Genomic DNA, 21,841 nt, shown 5'->3' on the forward strand with positions numbered 1-21,841 from the left:
TGGATGGTTGTAAGGAAATGTCTCTTTTTGTATTGTCATACCCGAGTTTTTCGACTGATGCTGCTGGTGTTTTGACTCACTGAGGCATGCTAACAAGATCTCATTGCCCTGACCCTAAAGGGTTCTCTAATTGGCTGTACTCCATTGGAAATGGCTAACTTACCTGTAAGTCCCTAATAAAATGTTACTCTGGTGCCCTGGGCAAGTAAGTTAGAAGGGTACTGCAGGACATGCAGCACTAATTGTGCGCATCCTCCTTCGGCATCCCCCGAGTAAAACATGTCCCCCAGTCCGTGACTGCAGACTGGTAGAGCAGTTATACACCGCTAGCCTGACTTTGCCATTGAAAGCAATGGCAAAGCCACAACTTCCCCTGAACGTGTGGGTAAATCTCCCCTCTGGCAGGCCTACTGAGCCATAAAGGCAGAGTGCGCCATATATTACACAGGCAGGACATATACTTTGCATGTCCTGACAGTAAAACACGCAAACCTACCATTTTTACTGTGGAAAGACTGGGTTACCCCATTGACGAATACACAGCCACACACTGAGCCCTCAGCAGTGGTAACTCGAACAGTGCAACCAACATGGCCACTCCAAGGTATCAAACAACTTGTAACATTAAGCCTGTTAAATTTATGTAACTCTGTGCTATGGTCAGCTTTAGCACAGGTGGCAGTTTGTTACCTTTAAAATTCCTGTGCCTTCCCAGGCACACATGGAGCCTGTTCCACGGGACCACTTTCTGCCGTCCTGTAGAGACTCTCCGGAAGGAGAACAATGAGGGATTTCAGGTGTTGGAAGTGTCACCTCCCTCCTGCAGGAAGCCACCTAACTCGACTCTGGGATTGTGGTCTTCGGGGGACGGTGTGGAACTGGCTCAAATCATTTCTAGCTAGCCGTCGACAAACGATCTGGGCGCCACCTCACTCCGCAGCTATGGCAACTCTGGAAGTGGGAGTCCCTCAGGGGTCTATTCTTAGCCCCCTGCTCTTTAACATCTTTCTGGCCCCCCTTGCAGAGGTTGCGGAGTCGTTTGGCGCTCAGATCGTGTCTTATGCTGACGACACCCAGCTCTTGTTCACTTACGACAAGAATGAGGTGTTCGATGGGATCCGCATTAGAGGCTGCCTAGAAGCAGTCTTTGATTGGTTCAAAAGACACGGCTTAAAATGCAACTCCGATAAATCAGAGCTGCTTTTTTTTGGATGTGTCTCTGAACCAAACTGGAAAAGTTGGTGGCCACAAGACCTGTTTCCTCCGGTTAATGCAAGTACCAGGGCTAAAAATCTAGGTATCATCGTTGACAATGAGTTAACCTTTGGGCCTCAAATATCATGTCTTTCGGGGAAATGTTTCGGGATCCTGCGGATGCTCAGGAAATTCCTCCCCTTGATTTCTATGAACCACCGAAGGGTCACTGTCCAAGCACTTGTCGGGTCGCGCCTGGACTATGCAAATGCCCTCTATCTAGGACTCCCTGAATATCTCGTAAGGAGACTTCAGGTAGTCCAAAATTCAGCTGCCAGGGCTATTTATGGACTTCCTAGACGAGCTAGTGCGTCTGACTTGCTGAAGGAACTGCACTGGCTTCCTATAGCCAAGAGGGCTCTCTTTAAAAGGCTGACGCTGACCTACAAGGCCCTTCATGACTCAGGCCCTAGGTACATTAGGAAGCGCCTTGCTTTTTATAAGCCGAGCAGAACCTTGCGATCTGCCTCCTTGTCTAAAATGGTTGTTCCATCCATCAAGCGAACCAGACAAGGGGGGCGCTCTTTTCATTACCTGGCCCCGCGCGCCTGGAATGAGCTTCCCATTTCTCTCAGACAGGCCCCTAGTCTAATGTCTTTCAGAAAGGCATTAAAAACCTGGCTGTTTACCAGTTAACTTCGCTGTTCCTCTTATTCTGCAGTTATGTTTCCTCTTCCTAAAGGACCTCTTCGATAAAGCGCCGGGACACTCCTACTGGAGTAGCCGTTGCGCTATAGAAGAACCCAAATAACATAACATAACATAACCTAGGTGTTAGCCCCAAAAAGCAGGCTTCAAAGGGAAAGCCGCCTTTGGAGGGCCACTCTAGGGAGGAAGACTGTCCCATTGTTTAGGCAGACCGGCTGGCACCGGGAACAGAGAAAGAAGGAAAACCAGTTGGCAAAACATTTTTCCTTGGGGCATGTAGTCCTGAGGTAGCCACACCCCAGGGGTGGGCTAAGGAGGTCTGAACACCGAGAGAGAGGTCTCGCCATCTTGGGATTGGGCAGAATGGTGCTCTATCGCAACTTATGTACAATGTTTATGATTATATACATACTGTTTGATGTGCGGATCCATTCGAGGGCAATATATATATATATATATTGCTGGATATATATATGTTGTGATAGTGCCCCAAAGTTCTTTTATTAAATAAACTAAACTACAAGCCTGTGGGGTACGTTATTCTGGCTATATTACCGAAGTCCATAAGACCGAGCTGGGGGAAGTGTTTTCTGTTATTGATTACAGAAAATACTCCCCCAGCCAGGATGAGGTTGGCAGCCAATGCGCTACTAGGTTCCCTCTCGCCTGGTGACCACTTTCTGAAGAGTGTGGCATCTGGTTATACCAGGATGCACTATTCTGTCCAATCCCAAGATGGCGAGACCTCTCTCTTGGTGTTCAGACCTCCTTAGCCCACCCCTGGGGTGTGGCTACCTCAGGACTACATGACCCAAGGAAAAATGTTTTGCCAACTGGTTTTCCTTCCTTTCCCTGGTTCTTCCCCTCATAAGTAATACTTTCAGGGACCCTCTTAGTTGTTTTACAGGGGTGTATTTTCTGAGCATAACAAGGGCACCCTGGACACCCAGACCTCCGATATTGACCGACTTGGGAAAGGAGCAAAGGAGGACTGCCCTGCTGCACCCAGGGACAAAGTAGCAAAGTACCATTGAAGACTGCACCTGATTGCTAGTGAAGAGAGGGTCTGGGCCTGACATAGCCTGCTCAGGGAGAAGGTGTCTCCAGAGCCCAGTCAAGCCAAGGAACTCCAAGGGCCAGTTGACTGTCCTCCTGTTTGCAACACAGGGACGCAACTCCTGAAGAAACCTACTGGGGCAAGTTGGGAGCCCAAAATCTTCAACCGGCTACCACAGCCACTGGGAAGCACCAAGGACCAAGACTTGACTCAAAGTTTCACCCGAGTCCGCTGTACCCATGACGTTCACTAAGGCACTTGGTCCATCCAGCAAGCATGCTTTTCAGGTGATATGGTCACACTGGTATGTACAATTCTTCCAGTTTGTATGGCTACTCCACATTCTTTTGCGTAGTATGACCTGGCTATACTGTTCACTGTGAATAATGATTAAAGTTAATGAATATTAATGAGGATCCCTTCATAAACAAGTAAAAGTTATATAACATTAACACGAGTTCCCTTGCATAGGTATCATGATTATACTCGTAAACAACCTTACCCTCTCTCCACTAGAGCCACAGACATGTTGGTGTTAGAACCGCGCACCCATTTCACTTTAATAGGTGCTCCAACTTCCTTACAGAAATGTAGGCTTCTTTCCTGTGGAAATTGTAAATACATTGCCGTTCAATTATCCACTATCACAGCATACTTGCATAAAGAGATTCATTAAGTGCCTTTTAATATGAGCATTTGTAGTACATGCTTATCTTTAGGGCATTATTGCTAAATGGAAAATGCATCTTCGTTTCCATTTAAGATCTTTTTGTTTGGCCAGTTCAAAGCTGTTGCAATTATTTATTTAACAAGTGTTTGTGCGATATTTGCTCTTTAACTTTTGTAGTTTTTCTTAAGAAAAACTCTTGTTTCTTCCCTAAAATTCTTTGAGATTTCACAGTAATCAGGGTACTTTTTTAGGCTTCCTAATCTATTGCAAATTTCGAAAAACACCTATGTATCTTTTAACAGTGTGATTCAGTTATCATTAAAATCCAAAACAAAACTAATGGACTGCAACAAACTATAGTGGATCAAAATTGCTGCTAAAAGAGCATTAGCATGCCACAAAAGTTTACATATTTTGCCACAAAATGTCCTTGTCTGTGCAGCTATTTCCTGGAGGGTATGCATAAATATATATTTTGATGTTGTGACACTGTTCCATTCCTATCTAAAGTGCTCTGTCGCCCACTTAGTATTGCTCGTAAAATATAAAACTATAATGAATAAAAAGTTTTTTAGACACTTTTCATGCTTAGATGGCTTTTTTATAAATATTGAAATCAGTCAAAGATTTTCCAGAGTTATATGCCAGCTATGTGGGGTTTCTTAACCTTTTTAATGATGACCTTGCTGTGCTATTTTAGTTAGATGCTGCACTGGTTCCTAATTTGACCAGGTCACGATTTGCCAAGCTCAATCTTTTCTCCTTCGTTGTTACGGCTTGTTAAAATATTAAGTCCATTAAGCTAAGAAATATATTTCACTAATGCTGTTGTACACGGATACCTGTTCATGGCGTGTTAATGATGTGAAATAACTAATGTGATAACCTCTGCGACTTTGGAATTGTGTTGTTCGTATGTGTGATGTCTTAATTTAACAAGGGGGAGTGGGGTAGATTATTATAGGGTAGACTGGAATGGAGTGGAGTAGATTGGGGGTGTGGGGTAGATTGGAGTGGTGTGGTGTATATTGGGATGGGGTGGGGTAGATTGGGTGGATTATGGTAGGGTAGGGTAGGGTGGAGTGGAGCGGGTAGATTGGAGTGGTGTGGGATAGATTAGGGGGAGCGGAGTGGGGTAGATTGGGAGGGAGTGGGTTAAAATGGAGTAGGGTGGATTGGAGTGGTGTAGGTCGGGATAGTGTGTGAAGTGGGATATATTGGGGAGTAGATTTGAGTGGAGTGGGTAGATTGAAGTGGAGTGCAATCGATTGGAGTTGAGTAGAGTTGACGGGGAATGTTTTGAGTAGGGTAGATTGGAGTAGGGTAGTTTGGAATGGAGTTGGATAGAGTGACGTGGGGTTGATTGGGAAGGGGTGGTGTAGGTTAAAGTGGAGTAGACTGGGGTAGATTTGTGTGGGGTGGATTGGGTAAGTGAAATGGAGTCTGGTAGATTGGGGTAGAGGAGTGGGGTGATTAAAATGGGGTAGAATGGAAGGCTTGGAGTGGAGTTGGATAGATAGGAGTGGTGTAGGACAGATTGGAGTGTAGTCGAGATTGGAGTGGATTGAGATACATCGCGGAAGATTGCAGTGGGGTAGGTTAGGGTGGATTAGAGATGGGTAGATTAAAAAGGGAGGATTGACGAGGGATGGATGGAGTGAGGTAGATTGGAATGTGGTAGATTGGAGTGGATTAGATTGTAGTGGAGTGGGTTGGTTGGAGTGGGGTAGAGTGGCGTTGGGTAGACTGTAGTGGGGTGGGGTAGATTGGAGTAGAGTAGATTGAGGTCAATTGAAGTAGTTTGGAGTAGAGTGTGGTAGATTGTGGTGGAGCAGGGTAGATTGTGGTGGAGAGGGGTAGATTAGAGAGGGGTGGGGCAGATTAGAGAGGGGTGGGGCAGATTAGAGAGGGGTGGGGCAGATTAGAGAGGGGTGGGGCAGATTAGAGAGGGGTGGGGCAGATTAGAGAGGGGTGGGGCAGATTAGAGAGGGGTGGGGCAGATTAGAGAGGGGTGGGGCAGAATAGAGAGGGGTGGGGCAGAATAGAGAGGGGTGGGGCAGAATAGAGAGGGGTGGGGCAGATTAGAGAGGGGTGGGGCAGATTAGAGAGGGGTGGGGTAGATCGGAGATGAGTTGGGTAGATCACAGTGGAGTAGGTTAAATTGGAATGGAGTGGGGTAAATTGGACTGCGGTATATTGGATTGGAGTGATGTAGATTGGAATGGAGTCGGGTAGATTGGAGTGGATTGGGGTATATTGGAGTGGGGTAGATTGGAGTGAATTGGAGCTGAGTCGGGCAGAATGGACCAGAGTGGGGCGGTTTGGAGCAGAGGGGGTAGATTTGAGTGAAGTGCCGTAGAATGGGGTGTAGTGAGGTTGATTGGAGTGGGGTGGGGTAGATAGAAGTGGGGTGGGGTAGAGTAGAGTGAGTTGGATTGGCCCGCTTTGTTCAACACCTACATGATGCCCATAGCCAACATAGTCAGAACCCATGGCCTCAACATATCCTACACATACAACACCCAGCTCATCCTCTCACTCCCCGAAAACCGCTCCACCACCATGACCAACTTCCATAACTGCATGACGAGTGTGGCAAACGAATGAAGTCCGACTGCCTGTAGCGCAAAATGGACAAGACGGAAAGTGCTGATTTTTGGGAACAACACCACACTATGGAACATCACTTGGTGGCCCTCCGAACTCTGACACACACCGAGAGCCCATGCCCACAACCATGGCATCATCCTGGACAGCAAGCTCAACATGAAACGCCAGATCAACGCAGTATCCTCTGTACCCTCCACATGCTTGGAAAGATCTTCTGATGGCTTCCCGTCAGCACCTAGAAACCCGTCTCTTAAGCCCCAGTCACCATCTGACTGGACTACGGCAATGTACTCTACACAGGAATCACGACCCAGCTCCTAAAGAGGCTTCAAATTATACCAAACTCATCTGCTAGACTCATCCTCAACCCCCCAACCGGATCCACATCAGGCCCCTCCACCCCACCTCAGAAACCTTCACTGGCTTCCCATCCAAAAAAGATGCCAATTAAAGATGCTGACAAATAACTACAAGGTCTTTCGCGACCAAGAACTAGCATACATCAACCATCGCCTGAACTTCCACCAGCCTTACAGACACCTTCGCTCTTCTCCCTCACCCTTACACACACTCCCCTCATCCGCAGAAGCTACAGTGGAGGATGATCCTTCTCCTACCTTGCTGCCAAGTCCTGGAACAACCTTCTTCGTCCCCTCCGTACATCATCCTCCCTACCGAAATTCAGAAAGGGACTAAAAACCTGGTTCTTCGACTGATCCCAGCAACAACCTAGCGCCTGGATACCCTCGTGTGTGATTAGCCGCGCTGTACAAATCTGAGCTGTTTGATTAAGTGGGGTAGGTTGATTGAAGTGGAGTGGATTGGGGTAGATAGGAGTGGAGTGGAGTGGGGTTGAGTGGAGAGGAATAGATTGGGTGAAGTGGAGAGGGGTAGATTGTAGTAAAGTGGAGTGGGTTGGGATAGATTGAGGTAGATTGGAGTACATTGCAGTGGAGAGAACTTGAGTTGGGTAAGTGGTGTGGAGGGGCTTAGAGTGGAGTGCTGTGTTGTGGAGTGAATGGCGTAAATCGTAGTGGCTTGGAGTTGTGTTGTAGATTGTGTTAGAGCAGAGGGACGTAGATTGAAGTGGCATGTTCCAGTGGTGTGGTGTGGCATAGCAGAAAACGGAAGGGCATAGAGTGGAGTGGCGTAAAGTGGCGTAAAGTGGAGTATGCATGGTGTAGTAGCACACTGCATTAGAGACAAGATATTTTCAGTTGAAATGACCATTACATTTGCACCGAGAAATGGTTTTTCTGCACCCAAACGATAATGTGTGCAAGTGACATCACCTAGTGTAATGATTTGTTTTGATCGAATTCAAATATTAGTTTCCACCACAAATCAGAATTTCCAAAAAATGTGCTTCATTTGTACTAATTCTGATATATACTGAAGCATCAGCACAGTCCATTTTTTTATTGTTGTGTGCTAAAAACAAAACCTGACTCCCACTCCTCTTACATGGGTACTCAGCAGGATTGTCAAATACATTCTCTCCCTTTGAAGTCAGGTAAAGGAAAGTCAACACCAAGCTCCCTCGGAAGAGAGAGCTTGACATTTGACCTCTGACTTTGAATGCACAGCAACTGTGACAAGATAAGAATAAGATTTAAAGGCATGTTTACAGAAAGCGAGTGCATGGAAGAATATAGTAAACAATTTTTGGGCAACAGGATAGACAAACTTAAACTGGCGATCCTATAGCAAATAAAACCAGCAAATAGAAAGCCAGAAAACTTGAATTACAATACTCAAAGCCAATGGTAAGCAACTGCTGGAATGCATTACTAGGTCAGCTTTCACAGTGTCCCTAAGATGTGTTTATCAAACCAGACCGCTGTGCTGTTTGGTAGGAATCAAGCTAAAAAAGGATTATAGGACTCAATGTTGTGAGTACAGAAATGAGCCCCCTACACATGCTCTTGTTCGTTGCATAACTGACCCAAACTCTATTTTGAATATTAGTTGCTTCCCTGTGTCAGACTCCAACTAGTGCTTTATATATTACTGTCCTGTAATTCTGAATTTTCTAATATTATAGTTTCTATGCATTAAAAATCTCCTGAATTTCTTAACCCGCAGAAGGTCAGGCTGACGCAATAAATCCCAAACATTAAAAGTATGTTTTTTATTTTATTTTACAGCGATTCCCCTGGATGAGTGCTCCAATTCAGGTTGGAATAGTTGGATTCTGGTGAGTGTAACTTGTTCTTATTTTATAACCTGCATATTATGTATTTGATGTATTTATATTTCTTGCAGTAAGAACATATTCGCATCCTAGCGTTCTCAATCCTTTCCACTCATCATGTTAGACTTACTTTATGGTATTGGGATATAGACAGTTTTTGTCTCATTTAACTATATGGTTGCATAACCAAGGAGTTGTCCAGATTGTATTGGATTGGTCTAGTTTATAACTGTAAAACAGGCATTGTCAAAGCCATTAGTGTAGGCTTTTGTCTGGTAAGAAGGTAACAAACGTATTCCATATCCCAATAAAGCCAGATTTATTGGCATGGCGCACATGCTGGGGGCTATGTCTGAGAGGATCTTACCCTTGTTGTTTTGATCACAAAATGCAGAGCTCACCCCTGCAGGAGATTCTGTACTGGTACATTGGTCATTAGTCCACAGACACACTCAATACTAAGGTACCAAAACTCACCAGTTTTGCAAGGCCGTAGTAAATAGCATTGCAACACTATACATGTCTTTGCAAAAGAAATCTAACAAAGCAGAAGGTGCTTGCTAGGGAGAGTGACTGAGCGAGCAATGGAGGAGTTGTGACCTAGTGGCCAGAGCCAACAAATTTGGAATTGGGAACAAGTTTGAGTCCCAGCCTTGTTTCAACAATGTGTGATTCTGGGCAAATCATTTAATCTGCACGTCCCACAGGCCGCAGCACATCTCATCCAAGGCCTGAAGAAATCACATCACCCACATCCAGATAAATCTCCATTAGCTCCGCTTGCGAAACCGCATTATCTTCAAAATCACCAGCATCATTTACAAAGCTTTCACGGCCAGCAACCATGCTTATCTTGTAGAAAAGCTCACCAACTCTGGCAGTTTTCAGCACACCCTCAACCAGAACACAATAAACTGCAGATTAAGAACAGTAAAAAGGAAGCAGGCCATTTCCATCTATGCATCCAGGATCTGAAAGATACCAGTATCCATTAGGACTGCCCAAACACTGCTTCAATTTCGAAAAGAGTTGACTTATGTACACTAGGTCACTGCATTTACCGTGCACATCCCAGCTTCCTCTCCTCTTTTTTGCTGACTTTATGCTTGTCTTTGACCATGTACAGAGCTTTGCAGCCTTTTGACTAGGTTTGCGCTATATATATATACCATATGCATGCATACATTATTACCTAATATTTCCATGCCTAAAGAAAAGGTGTGATGTAATCTCGTGCACTGTAATGTTCTTTGTCCATGTTTGCGCTAATAAAACTGCAAAAATGAAACAAAAACGTGTGTGGAGAGTGTGTGTGAGATAGGAGTGTGGTTTTCGGATAAGAATTTAGGAAGTGGGAAGTTTAGATTAGAGTATCGATTACAGTCAACAAATACATCTAATTCATTAAAATTATTTATTAGTTTATACCCGATCTTAATCGTCCTGCTGATCGGTAACTGACCCGGGCAGAAGAGTGAAAGAGTAAGCAGTGAAAGTTAAATAGCTTAAATAAGATAAAAAATGAAAACCTATTGTTAGAGGTTGCTTTAAGCAAGATGGCCATGTGGCAAAGCCTCCTGAGACAAACCTCAGCAAGGAGACCTTAAGTGACTGTCATTTATGGTTAAGCTGAAACCCACGTTCACTCTATAAAAGCTTTAGTTTCAGGCCTCTCAATCTATGTGAAATAGGGAAGGCTCTGGTTTTACAGGGTTGAAAGCCATTTGTACAACAGCCCTTATAAAGACGATGTTTATAGCTGTAAGTGCGAAGCTTATAAACCTAAATCGATCATGGAAATATTCAGCTACATTACAACTCAAGGAGGGAGCTCTTTGTGGATGTACGGGAAGTAGTCTTTCACAATATGCAGCATTGGTGCTTATGTACAAAGCAGTTTTGCGGCCAGAAACCAGGCTGTTTGTGATGACAAAAAGTTTTTTTCTTAAATGTACAAAGCACAAATTGGGATTTGGTAACACGTTACCGAATCGCAGACATGTTACCGAATCGTAGTTTGTGTTAGTGATTGCGTAATTGGAAGAGGCGTATTTAGGGCCTCCCGTCCAAATACAGAATTATAGTATTATGAATTAGGCTCGCAAAACATTCATATTTTATCGTCACATAAAAGGTGGAGGTAACCGTTCGCAAATTAGACGGGGGTCCCTTGGAGACCCCTTCGCCTTTGTGAATGTTGAAACAAACATTTTTTAAGAGCAAGCAGTGGTTCCAAGGACCACAGTATGCTCTTAAAACATGAAAAATAAAGGTTTCATTTTATTTTTTTGAAATGCATCTCCTTTTCCTTTATGGAAAACATTCTACATTAAAAAAATGCTGTGTTAAAAAGCGATCACCAACTTGGAACTTTGCTGACCCCAGCTGGCCACCATCCCTGTGATGACTACAATTCCTTATGGGTCGCAAAATATTCATGAGGTAGGTCGATTTGAGAGGCACTAGGAATCGCAATTTAAATATTGTACGTTTTTGTACATTAGGAATAGCAATTTCCTAATTGCAAATACATAACAATCGCAGTTAGAAAATCCCGATCCCTAAATTTTGTACATATGCCCATTAGTCCTGGTTGGCTACAATGATACCAATTGCCCATAGATACGTGAATGTTGTTCAGGTGCCACCTTCTAAACTGTTCATGTTTTTTAACTATGCAACAAAAACATTCACACGGTTTATTTATTTCTGCATTGAAGCAATTTTGAACTTGGCTTTGGAGAGTAGAAGTAAAAAATCGAGGGGTTTACATTAATGTGAAATGAACAATGGTATGTAAAGCTAAAGTTAATGAAATATTAGGAAATGTTCGTTATTGATGAGGAACACTTTGCCAAGAGTTATCCATGGCTTAAATATGCTTTTAAAATGTTGTTGAATGTTTAATTTTCTCAATAATATAAATGCATACAGGCATGGGGATACAAGTAAAAACATTACGCAACATATGTAACACCACCACCACCACCACTAGTACTGTTGGCATTGCAGTAGCTGCGCTTCTGCAGAAATAATTGGTAATTATTGCAAAGTTTATGTGTGGGACTGCACTATAGATGCCATGCACATTTATGGTGTCTGCAGAATGTGAAATCCATACTTGGAAGAAAATTGTATACTGCAAAAGTGTGCAAACACTCTTTCCTGATAAACACACGAATGCAATGCGCTATTTGTATCCTGCCAGCATGTGATGCCTACCAGACGCATGTATGCATATTCTGTTCAGGTCATTTGCGCTGCAAATAAAACAAAAGTCAAGTGCATTAAAGGGACACAAAAGAATGGCCAGGATTACAATAAAAATGTCCGGCTTATATTAGCAAAATTAAACTTGTAGGCTGTGAATAGCACTTTTTTAAAATTGTATTTTTTACTTAAACAAAAGTGTAAGCTTACCTTTGTGAATCGGGCTCAGAGCGTTTAAATGACACTGATGTTTTTTTCTCATTTTCTTGAGTCCCATGGAGAAATATATAAAAAGCTAGCAGCAAACAGTGGCTAATATTTGCCAACATATGTGTGGTGGTGTTTTATCCAGTGCTGGGGTTAGTGTTTAATCCAGTTATCTCCACCAAGTAGCTCTGGAGCTATCAAAGCCACTTGTTTCAGGGGATGGGTAATGGGCGTGACATGTGCGGACATGTTTACATGTATTTGATAAAGTGTGCATGTATCTGTACATGCATGCAATGGAAAATAATGGAAAGTTGAAGCAGAAACTGTCCATGTTGATCATCGGGGACCATGAAAGGAAAACGGCTATTTTGCGGCAGAAATAGTTTTTTATGCAATTTTTTTTAATTACCCAATATGTGTCCTTTTATTACAAAACGTGTATTTCAGAACGTAATAGCGCTAATGTTAGAAAGCGAAGTGATTCAATTTCCTAAAAATATTTAAAGCTGCTATTTGAATGATAATTCATATTAAGTTGGGTAGTTGTATTGCTGTTATTATTTCCTTTGTACCGGAAGGCACTTGCTGCTATGGCTGTGTTTTTTCATCAATCGTATGAAGGTATTTCATAATGCTACAACTTTTCATGATATAACTGATGGAAACGTCACCTGACACTTTGGGCTGGTCATCATTTGTAATCCCACATCAAGGGGCCACTATCATACTGAAATCTGTTGCAGCCACCTTTGTGCCATTGGTAATATCTGTTGGTAACATGGATGCTTTTCATGGATCAGAAGTAGATCTCATTGTACAAAAAGTCAAAGACCCCTATTTTATTCAAATCCTGTTGTTTATCTTTTGCAGCTTGGTATTTGCAACACCACTTTGCTGTGCTTTATTTCCTCAGAAAAGGTAACTATTTCATTGAGTAATGTAAATGTTATACTTGTGTCCGGTTTCTCAGTTTAATATTTTAAAAGACCTACCACCCCCCTCCCAACCCCCCCCCCCCCCCAAAAAAGAAGCCCTTTTAAATGAAAAATGTGAACTATTTATTTTATTCATGCATGACTCCTCTGCCTAACCCAATCATTTGATTTTGTCCCCACCATTTTGATTTTCCAGCCCTGTAAGAGATAGCGAGGCATAACTTACAAAAAGGATGTCCCTAATAAGTAGTCATGCTCAATATGCTAACTTTCGGAACATTTGTCTTTCTGTACTTCGCATACCTTATATTGCCTGTAAATGTTTTTTGCAGCATTATAATTGCTCCACTGTAGCATTTCTGAGGTTTTCCAAAGAAACACTCGTTTTTCTTCAGTGTGTACATATTCTATTTGCGGTATTATAGTCCTAACATTGACTGTAGAGCCCATTCGTTTTATTGAGGTGTGTCATCCAATCTGTTCTGAGGTCTATACCTCATATTCCTTCTGTCTCACACCAGGTCTGGTTCTGCCAGTTCCTCTTCCAAAACTTTGTTTCAATTTTTGATTCCTATGGATTTCTGCGTGGGGAACTCATTGCAAGCCTTTGGCTGTAGATAGTATGATTATTAACTGGCTCATGGTTGGTTTTTGGTAGCAGTCTTCCTTTGCATTCCCTGAAACATTTGCTTATGGCCAGTTTTGGGCAAAAGGCTTTGGTGCCATAGTGTTTCATTGGTTCAATTCTAGTCTTATTGGATTAGGGTTATTTATTTATTTCTACACTTGTTTTTCTGCATTTAGCTTTTGCCTGTTAACAGTACAGCAGTTAACTACATTTCTCCACTGACCAGGACAATTCCAGTAATAGTATTTAAAACGTTATTGCATTCTTGATGAGTGCAAAATGTTCAGGTCCTCTATTTGTTCTAGGTCTTATTTGAGTCCCTGCTGCATTCAGCTGACGTCAGACCCTGCAGACGGTAGACTCTCAGCATAACCTGGATTTTACTTAGGATCCAAGTTCCTTGAAGTGCAGATGCTCTACCAGTCCTCTTATTTATCTTCTTTAGAGGTTGAGCTTGTAGTTAGAATTTAAATGGAGGTGGGTAATAAGTGCCCTCGGTGCTTCTAACCTACACTCTAGCCTTGTCTTTGTCAAATCTCATCTGTGGGACAAATCACACGTCAGCAGTTCTGTACTCTTCCCCACTGTTTCCATCACAGCCAGATGAACTTCACACCAACAAGGTGGGATTTGAGAAAACTAATAAATCTGTTGTTCTCCCAGGAACATCAGTTAGGAACAAGATAGCTAACAGCTCATATAAACTACTACATTTTTTAAAAGAATAAAGTTATTTTTTAAAGTCAGGAATGTACTAATAGCTAGGTTACTCCAAGGATGGAAATCAATTTATGAATTATTTAAAATGTACAAACATCCCCATAATTCATACACAAGTCAAATATTGCATTAGACTTATGTTCATAACTCACTATGAGGATTAGTCTTGGAGAGATTAATGGAGCAACCACTTTTAAATGTATCTTAATTTGCATTGATCAAGCAGGTGAAATTGTCATGCTCAGCGCAGTCGTTCTAAGGCTTGCTTCTCCTGAGAGAATTCTGAAATCAGTGTGAACTGAAGAGGCAATCCACTGCCGTACTTAAGTCTGGGTGTAATTGCCCACATAACCTGAATCTGCTGTGACTCTAGGGGCCAGATGTATGACTGTGTTTAGCGGTCGCAAATGGGAAATTGGCCCGTTTGTGACCGTGAAAAGGGACTATAGCATGTACCAAACTTACTTTGCAAGTCGGTAACCCGTTACCGACTCTTAAACTTTACGGGTCGCTATTAGGAAGGGGGGTATCAAAGGTGCCCCTTCCTAACAGTAAGTCGCAGGGGGATATAAGATTGTTTTGGCCATAAACGCGGTCGCAAAACAATCAAATTTATCACCAATTTCAAATTGGGGGTAAGCAAGATGCAAACAGGAAGGAGTCCCCAGGGGACCCCTTCCCCTTTGTGATTGACAGCAATTTATTTTTTTTAAGAGCACTGCCTGCTCTTAAAAAATTAAACTGAACATTTAATTTTATTTTTTAAATGCATCCTGTTTTCTTTTAAGGAAAATGGGCTACATTTAAAAAAAACGTTTATTGAACAAGCAGTCACAGACATGGTGGTCTGCTGACCGGGCATCATCCTTGTGAGTGCTGGCCATTCCCAATGGGGAGCAAAATGTAACCTGCCTCATGAATATTAATGGGGCCGGTCCTTTGCGACCCATTTGGGAATCACAAACAGTGTCTCAGACACTTGTACATCAGTGTTTGCGATTCGCAAAAAATGCAAATTGTGAGTCGGAAACACTGAAGGTCGTAGACAAACGCTGTGGTCAGAACACTTTGCTTCTGCTCACGGTACTATTCCTTTAGAATTCTTAAGCACTGCTGATGTGTAATAACTGTTGCATTTGTTTTTAAGACCTCCTCACCAATACTGCTCATTTTAAAAAGCGCTGCATCTGTTTTAACTATCTTCACTGCTCGAAAAGAAAGATTTAATTCCACTTACCCTCCTGCACCCTTAGACACCCGGCATCCACATTCTCCCCGGGCCACCACGGAAATTATTCCTGATTGATGTGGAGGGAGGCGCGGCCACAGAAACAACTTCCGGGCTAGAGGGGAGGAGGGCGCAGCGTGATGGGACAAGCAGTCTGCTAGTCGCTCGCATAAAGCCTCATGCAATACGCTATGCGCAGCGGACGCGCGCAGCGGGCGCCCCAAAGGCAAGCCTGTCTGCGCCCGTCCCCGGGCAGCCGGGGCCAGGGGCCATGACCCCTGCCCGTTCTCCAGCCCACATTAGGAGCTATCGCTCTACCTTCCTACTTCAACTAAGTGGAAAGGTCTCTGCCCCCTGCCACTCAACCTGGAACCCAGTAGTCCAATACACATCCTATCCACACTGTCGATTTCGCCCTCTCCCTGACGCGCCATCCATAAATTCACAGCAAAGCATGTATCTCCTTAACTGCAGGTCACTCCCTAAACACTCCATCGAGATCTCCCTGCTACTAGATGACTTAAAACCAGATATCCTATTCTTGACCGAGACCTGGCTCCACTCTGCGTCAGAACCTGAGCTTATCCAGGCCCTACCACAAGGATAACAAATCTTACATAAAGATCGCCCTACGGGAAGAGGAGGTGGCTTAGCAGTGATTTACAAAGATTGCTACGAGTGCCGCACCTCTCCGAACTCCATCCCGGACTGCGAAAGTCTCTCCTTTTCAATAAATTTCTCCCCCATCAGTACATTTTCAGGAATGCTTATATACTGCCCTCCTGGGAACTTGGGTCAGTTTCTCAACTCCTAGCCCTCCACGATAGCCGACCCAGCTTGCATCCCATCAAATTTCACACTCCTAGGGGACTTCAACAATCATTTTGATGATACTACAGACCGGAGTGCCCTAGAAATGTCCGCCAGTCTTTCTGCACTGCAGTTCAAACAACTAGTGCAAAAACCCACTCACTCCAAAGGTCATCTTCTTGACCCCATCTTTAGCAATTGTGCAGATCTTCTAGTGGGAAATCCGTCCCCTCTTCCTTGGACAGATCACTTCCTCATTCCCTTTTCCTGGGTCTCCCCATTCCCACCACTGTTGTCACACTGAGAAAACGCGACTGCTCAAAACTCCCCCTAGCTGAATGGGCAGCAAGGCTCGATACCGCTAGACCACCCAACCATGCCGACCCCACTCTAGCTAACTAAAACTTTACTAAATGTATTTTGGACTCTCTGGACTCTGTACTCCCCTTAAAATACACTGAACCCAAAGCAGCACAAAGACCGCCCCTTGGTATTCCTCTGGTCTTTGGGATAAGAAACGCCTCTGCAAGAAACTGGAGAGGAAATGGCGATTGGACTAGTCTCCCGCCGGTAAAATCACATATAGAACAGCGATACTAACTTATAAAAATGACATCCGAATCGCGCAGGCAACTTTAAAAAAAAAATAAGATTAATGCAACCCCCTCCAGGCCTAAGGACATTCATCCAATCGCGAAGACCCTCCTTAAGCTCCCAGAAAAACCTCAAGACCCCCTAATGCACAAACCCTTTGCAATAACCTTGCAGAGTATTTTTTCCCAAAAATTCAAACCATCTACACCTATTTCCCCCTGACCTGGGTCCTCACCCCGACCACCATTCCACATACACCATGGCCTCAGCTGCCAGCAACACTTGGAAATCTCCCACCTCTTGACTCCACTACGCTACAATCCATCATGACCCAGGTGAAATCCAGCTCTCCCAATGATCGGGCACCCCGCGTACTCTGCTGACAGTCACCAGGCACACCCAACCCACCATTCTTGACCTGCTTAACTCCTCTCTATCTACTGGGATCATCCCGCTCCCCTGGAAGCAGGCCATGGTCAAATCCCTCCTTAAAAATCCAAATCGGATCTAGACAACCCAGGGAACTATCGACCAATCTCTCTGCTTCCCTGGCTAAGCAAGATTCTTGAAAAACACGTTAACAACTTATTAGCGGAGTTCCTAGAGACTAATCACCTGCTGGACCCGTCCCAGACTGGATTCCGTCCCATGCATGGGACCGAAACTGCCCTCATTGCAGTAACAGAGGAGGCAAGGAAGATCACTGACCAAGGAGGCTCTGCGGCTATCATCCTCCTCGACCTAAGTGCCGCCTGCGATACTGTTAACCATAACAACCAACTGCATCGACTGGCAGGCCTAAGAGTCACAAGAAATGCATTGACTTGGTTCAAGTCTTTTTTATCAGATCGCTCCTTTCAGGTCTACGAGGGTGAAATCACCTTCCCTAGCAAGCCTCTTGGCTGCGGAGTGCCACAGGGCTCTTCTCTGAGCCCGACGCTCTTTAATATATACATGAGCCCCCTAGCTGAAATCGTCAGCCCCTTCGGACTACAAATTGTCACCTATGCGGACGACACTCAGCTAGTGGTGGCTCTCAACCAACCACACACCGCGACCAACCACCTGAGAGACTGCTTAGAAGCAGTGACCTCATGGATGACCTCTAATTCTGTCACGTCTGGATTTCGAAAATGCCCTCTTCCTAGGGTCCCCTCGGGCTACCCTTCGTAAGCTTCAGGTTATCCAAAACTGTGCAGCCCGAACCCTCCTCCAAATCCCCCGTCGACTCTCTGTCAAAACTGGACTGAAAAATCTCCACTGGCTATTGTTGCAAAGAATTCTCATCAACCAGTAGCTGGTGCACACCAGTGGAGACTGAGAAACATTTGTGTGTGCCAGTCGAGGGGTCAGGGAATGCTGATCTTTTTTACCAGCTTCAATAAAAAGAACCTGGAACATCTGCATCCTGTTGTTGTGAACATACCTTGAGGGAAGGAGCACTTTATTGTCGAGGAAGGGTGCTGTGCGTGAGGAAAAGGCGGTCTGAAAATGAGGGTCATAAGCAGTTGTGCAGAAAGAGCAGAAATTAGCCAGCTGTAATCCAGGAAGGCACCGATAATCTCAGGCTGTGTGGTAAGGCCTTGTGACACTGTCTCCACTACAGCGTGACCAAGGGCAAAGTAGTCCCTTCCGCGCATCTGTGCTTGCGTGGGGGCATCCCTCTCACCTTTCCACAGATCACTGCGGGAGGCAGCTGGCAAATGTGACTACACAAGGGAGAACAAGTGCCAGAAAGGCTGCATCTTTCCCCAAAGAAGTATAGATGGAGGACAATTGTTTTATTAAGAAAGTGGGGGGCAACAAAGGGAGGGTGGAGGGGAGAAAAGAGTAATGAGGTGGCCGCGGTGTCCGAGTCTTTGCCTTTTTAGGTCTCGGAGTGTCTCACTTTTTGTTTTGAATTATGTTCCTAATTGTTACAATGCGGTTCAACTGTTATAAAAAGTATTGTAAAGCGCTCTGATATCCTTCTGGATCAAGTTTGCGCTATCTAAAACTTTATAAATAAATGAAATAAATAAACAAGACGGAATCAACTACGAAGTGCCTGTGACAACCTGATGCACATAAATATTTGCAACGGCAATCGGTTTCACCACTAGAAGTAGAAACGCCTTGGTTAGCTAGGTGTTAGAGAAGAACTGTGACCACGCTTCTGCAGCCTCAAACTCGAGAAGATCATCACCGTCACTGAGGTGATCTGTTTGCTTTGTTTGGGTGAAGCTTTGAGCCTAAAAAAATACCAGGCAAAAGTGACCTCCATCTCCTACTAACCCGAGTAAGCAAGGGTTCTGTCCTCCTCGGCCCACTGAGCCTCTCGTCTTGTGGAATAGAGAATCATGCCAATGCACAACCGCACTTCCTGGTGGAGCACACGAAGATAACGGACCAGGGCGGAGATGGTTGCTGCCACTTGCCCCAACTCAGCAGGCAACTTCACACTGCAGACTCCTGCACAACAACCTTCAGAAGTACTGGGTTGCTGGGCCTTTCGGTTCATTCATACACCCTAAGATATGTTAACAGAGAGTTAAGAGATAGCTGCTTATTACGCACCCTTTCATCATGGAACCTGCTGCCATGATTGAGTGAAAGGCATTTGTAGTTTACAGGTCCGTTCGGGTCATTTACTCTAACTCTGTCCCCGTTTTGTTACGTTACCAGTAAAAACTTGAGAGTAGCTTCCAAAGAGATAATTATGTATAACATTTGCACTCTCTGCATTACATGTGTAGTATTAGCTGTGTAGCATGATTACATTACTCTCTATTTTAAAGTAAAGCACTGGCTGGACAAATAATTATTAATTGCTGTCGTATGTTTTATAGACTATGAGTTTATACCGCAGACCATCGCCCTGAGTAATCTTTGGCCTTCTCCACTCTGCTACCCTGAAAGTCAAGTGGCGAAAGTTTGCACTAGCTGCTCAGTTTTAGGTTCGACAGTAAAGGGAACCAGCAGTAACGTGCGTGCATTGTCACTTGTAGTGTCCTAGCTGACACTGTTAAGGGTTAACCATGTGTGCCTACACTGAACACCCACCCACCACTGATGTCACGACATCACGTGACACAGTTAATAAAAGGAGCCGAGCGCACGTGCTCGAGGCTCACTAACCCACTGTACAACTGGTGTCTGTGTCGCAGTTCTTCCACCATGTGGGCCTAGGGCCCCACACTATTACAATGGCGACGAGGGAGTGTTTTCGAACTCCACGCGACGCAGCCACTGCGAAAGGGGAGGAGATGCTGCCCGTGTGAAGGGCACTCGCTGGTGAGGCGACGCCGGCCGCTGAGAGGCCCGAGGGGCGTGTGCCTAAGCCCCGGGCCTAGCGCCGACAAAAAAGCGAACCGGACAGAGCCCACCTGCACCGGCCGCAACTGTGCCCCAAGCGGACCAACCGGAGCCCACCTGAGCCGGCCGCAGCAGCAGGGACCCCCACCGAAGAGGAGTGCTGGCCGGGCGGAGCCCACTCGCCACGGCCGCAGCGGAAAAGGTGGCCCGTAGGCCTGAGGTGAGCCCGGGTGATGTGAATGGGCCAGAGGGGTCGCGGATGCCAGAAGCGACCCCCCCCTCATCAATCGCACAGAAGCGGAGCCCACCCGCAGGACATGGCGCTTTGCCGACAATAAACTTTGTAGGACGCAGTGCCAGCGGAGCCTACCCGCGGCCTGCACGAAGCGACCCCCGTGTGGAACACTGACGCGGTGCCCACCCGCGTGGTAAAGCGCCCTGCTGGGCGTATAAGGGGGCCGCAAATAAACCTCAATTGAAGCAGCGCCAGCGGAGCTCACCCGCGGCCTGCCTGCAGCACTCCCCCGCCGCGTGGTGTGTGAAGCGCGGCGGCAGGGTCAAGTGATTTTAACTGAAACGCCCGCAGCGTGTGGCGAGCTGCGGGACACGGAGTAAGGCCAGCGGAGCCCACCCGCGGCCTGCCTGAGGCGACCCCCCCATAAACAATCTCAGCAAGACCAGCGGAGCTCACCCGCGGCCTGTCTGCAGCGTCTCTCCCGCCGCCCGACGTGTGTGAAGCGCCGGGCGGGAGAGTGAAAGCAATGAAGCGGAGCCCACCCGCGATCTACAGAAGTGCCCCCAATTGAAAGGAGCAGCCAGAGGGGTAATGGACGGCAACGCAAGCGGGACCGCACTGCAATGACGCCGGCCGCCGCTGCCTACCCCCGAGAGGAGGAGCGCTGTGAACAATCAGCGGAGCCCACCAGCACCGCAGGACCAGACACGACCCCCGGTAGCCAGTGAACACTTTGCCTGCCGCGTGGGGCAAGGGAAGGAAAAGTGAAACACGCAGCTACCATGAAAGCATCAGCCCCCCCCCCCTTGCGCGGCCAATGCAGTGAAAGGCCTGCCGCGAGGGGGATGGTGGAGGAAAGACTGCAGGCGCCAAAAAGGACAAAGGCCCACGCAGAGACTGGTTACCCTCCTTCACAAATAAACCCCAAAGGCAAAGGAAGAACTCACCAGGCATCAAGTCCTGCATCCTGGAGGCAGCAGCTCCCAGTAGTTGTCCTCTGCCCCCTTCGCACCAATAACACTCTTGTGCCCCACTGCCCCCCATGCTGGCTAAACAAAGAAAAGAAATGGGACTTACCTGAATCAGCAGTGGCTCCAGCACCCTTCCCTCCGGCAGGTCCTGCAAGCTGGGACAGCACAAGAAACTTTCAGGAAGAAAAGAAAGTCACCAGGACGAACCAAGCAGCTGCTGAAGGGAATTCAAGCTACACCGCATCTAGTGGACACTGGATGGTAATGCACCACAAGAAGCACTAAGAAGCAAACAAGCACAAGACAGCACAAGGGAAAGCCTACAGGGAGAACAAGCCTGCAGCGACGCGGACGAAGACGGAGACCCATCATCACTGCTGAAGTGACGCCTGGGGCCACAGGTGCTCATCGCAAACGCGGGAGAGGAAACAACCTCACGCTGGACGTCGAGGGAGAGTCAGAACGTCTACCGCAAGCAGAAAGTTTCACAGGCAACCAACTGGAAGAGCGCAAGTGTACCCCGGACGCGGACAGTACAGGACAGCGCCTGAAAGTAAGGAAGCCACACCGAAA

The 21,841-nt window shown here is 45.7% G+C and overlaps 1 protein-coding gene across 2 annotated transcripts in view; it reads left to right on the plus strand.

Annotated features, from left to right (window-relative positions):
• The window catches only part of SFXN1 (sideroflexin 1), a 219,478-nt gene that overhangs the window by 164,732 nt on the left and 32,905 nt on the right, over window positions 1–21,841 (plus strand). For both annotated transcript variants that reach the window (XM_078653032.1, XM_078653033.1), the window contains exons 10-11: window positions 8,387–8,436; window positions 12,724–12,771. In XM_078653032.1, coding sequence (XP_078509158.1) covers window positions 8,387–8,436; window positions 12,724–12,771 — 98 coding nt within the window. The remainder of the gene's footprint in view (window positions 1–8,386; window positions 8,437–12,723; window positions 12,772–21,841) is intronic.

The sequence above is a fragment of the Lissotriton helveticus genome, chromosome 7, assembly GCF_964261635.1.
Source record: "Lissotriton helveticus chromosome 7, aLisHel1.1, whole genome shotgun sequence".
NCBI classification, from domain to species: domain Eukaryota; kingdom Metazoa; phylum Chordata; class Amphibia; order Caudata; family Salamandridae; genus Lissotriton; species Lissotriton helveticus.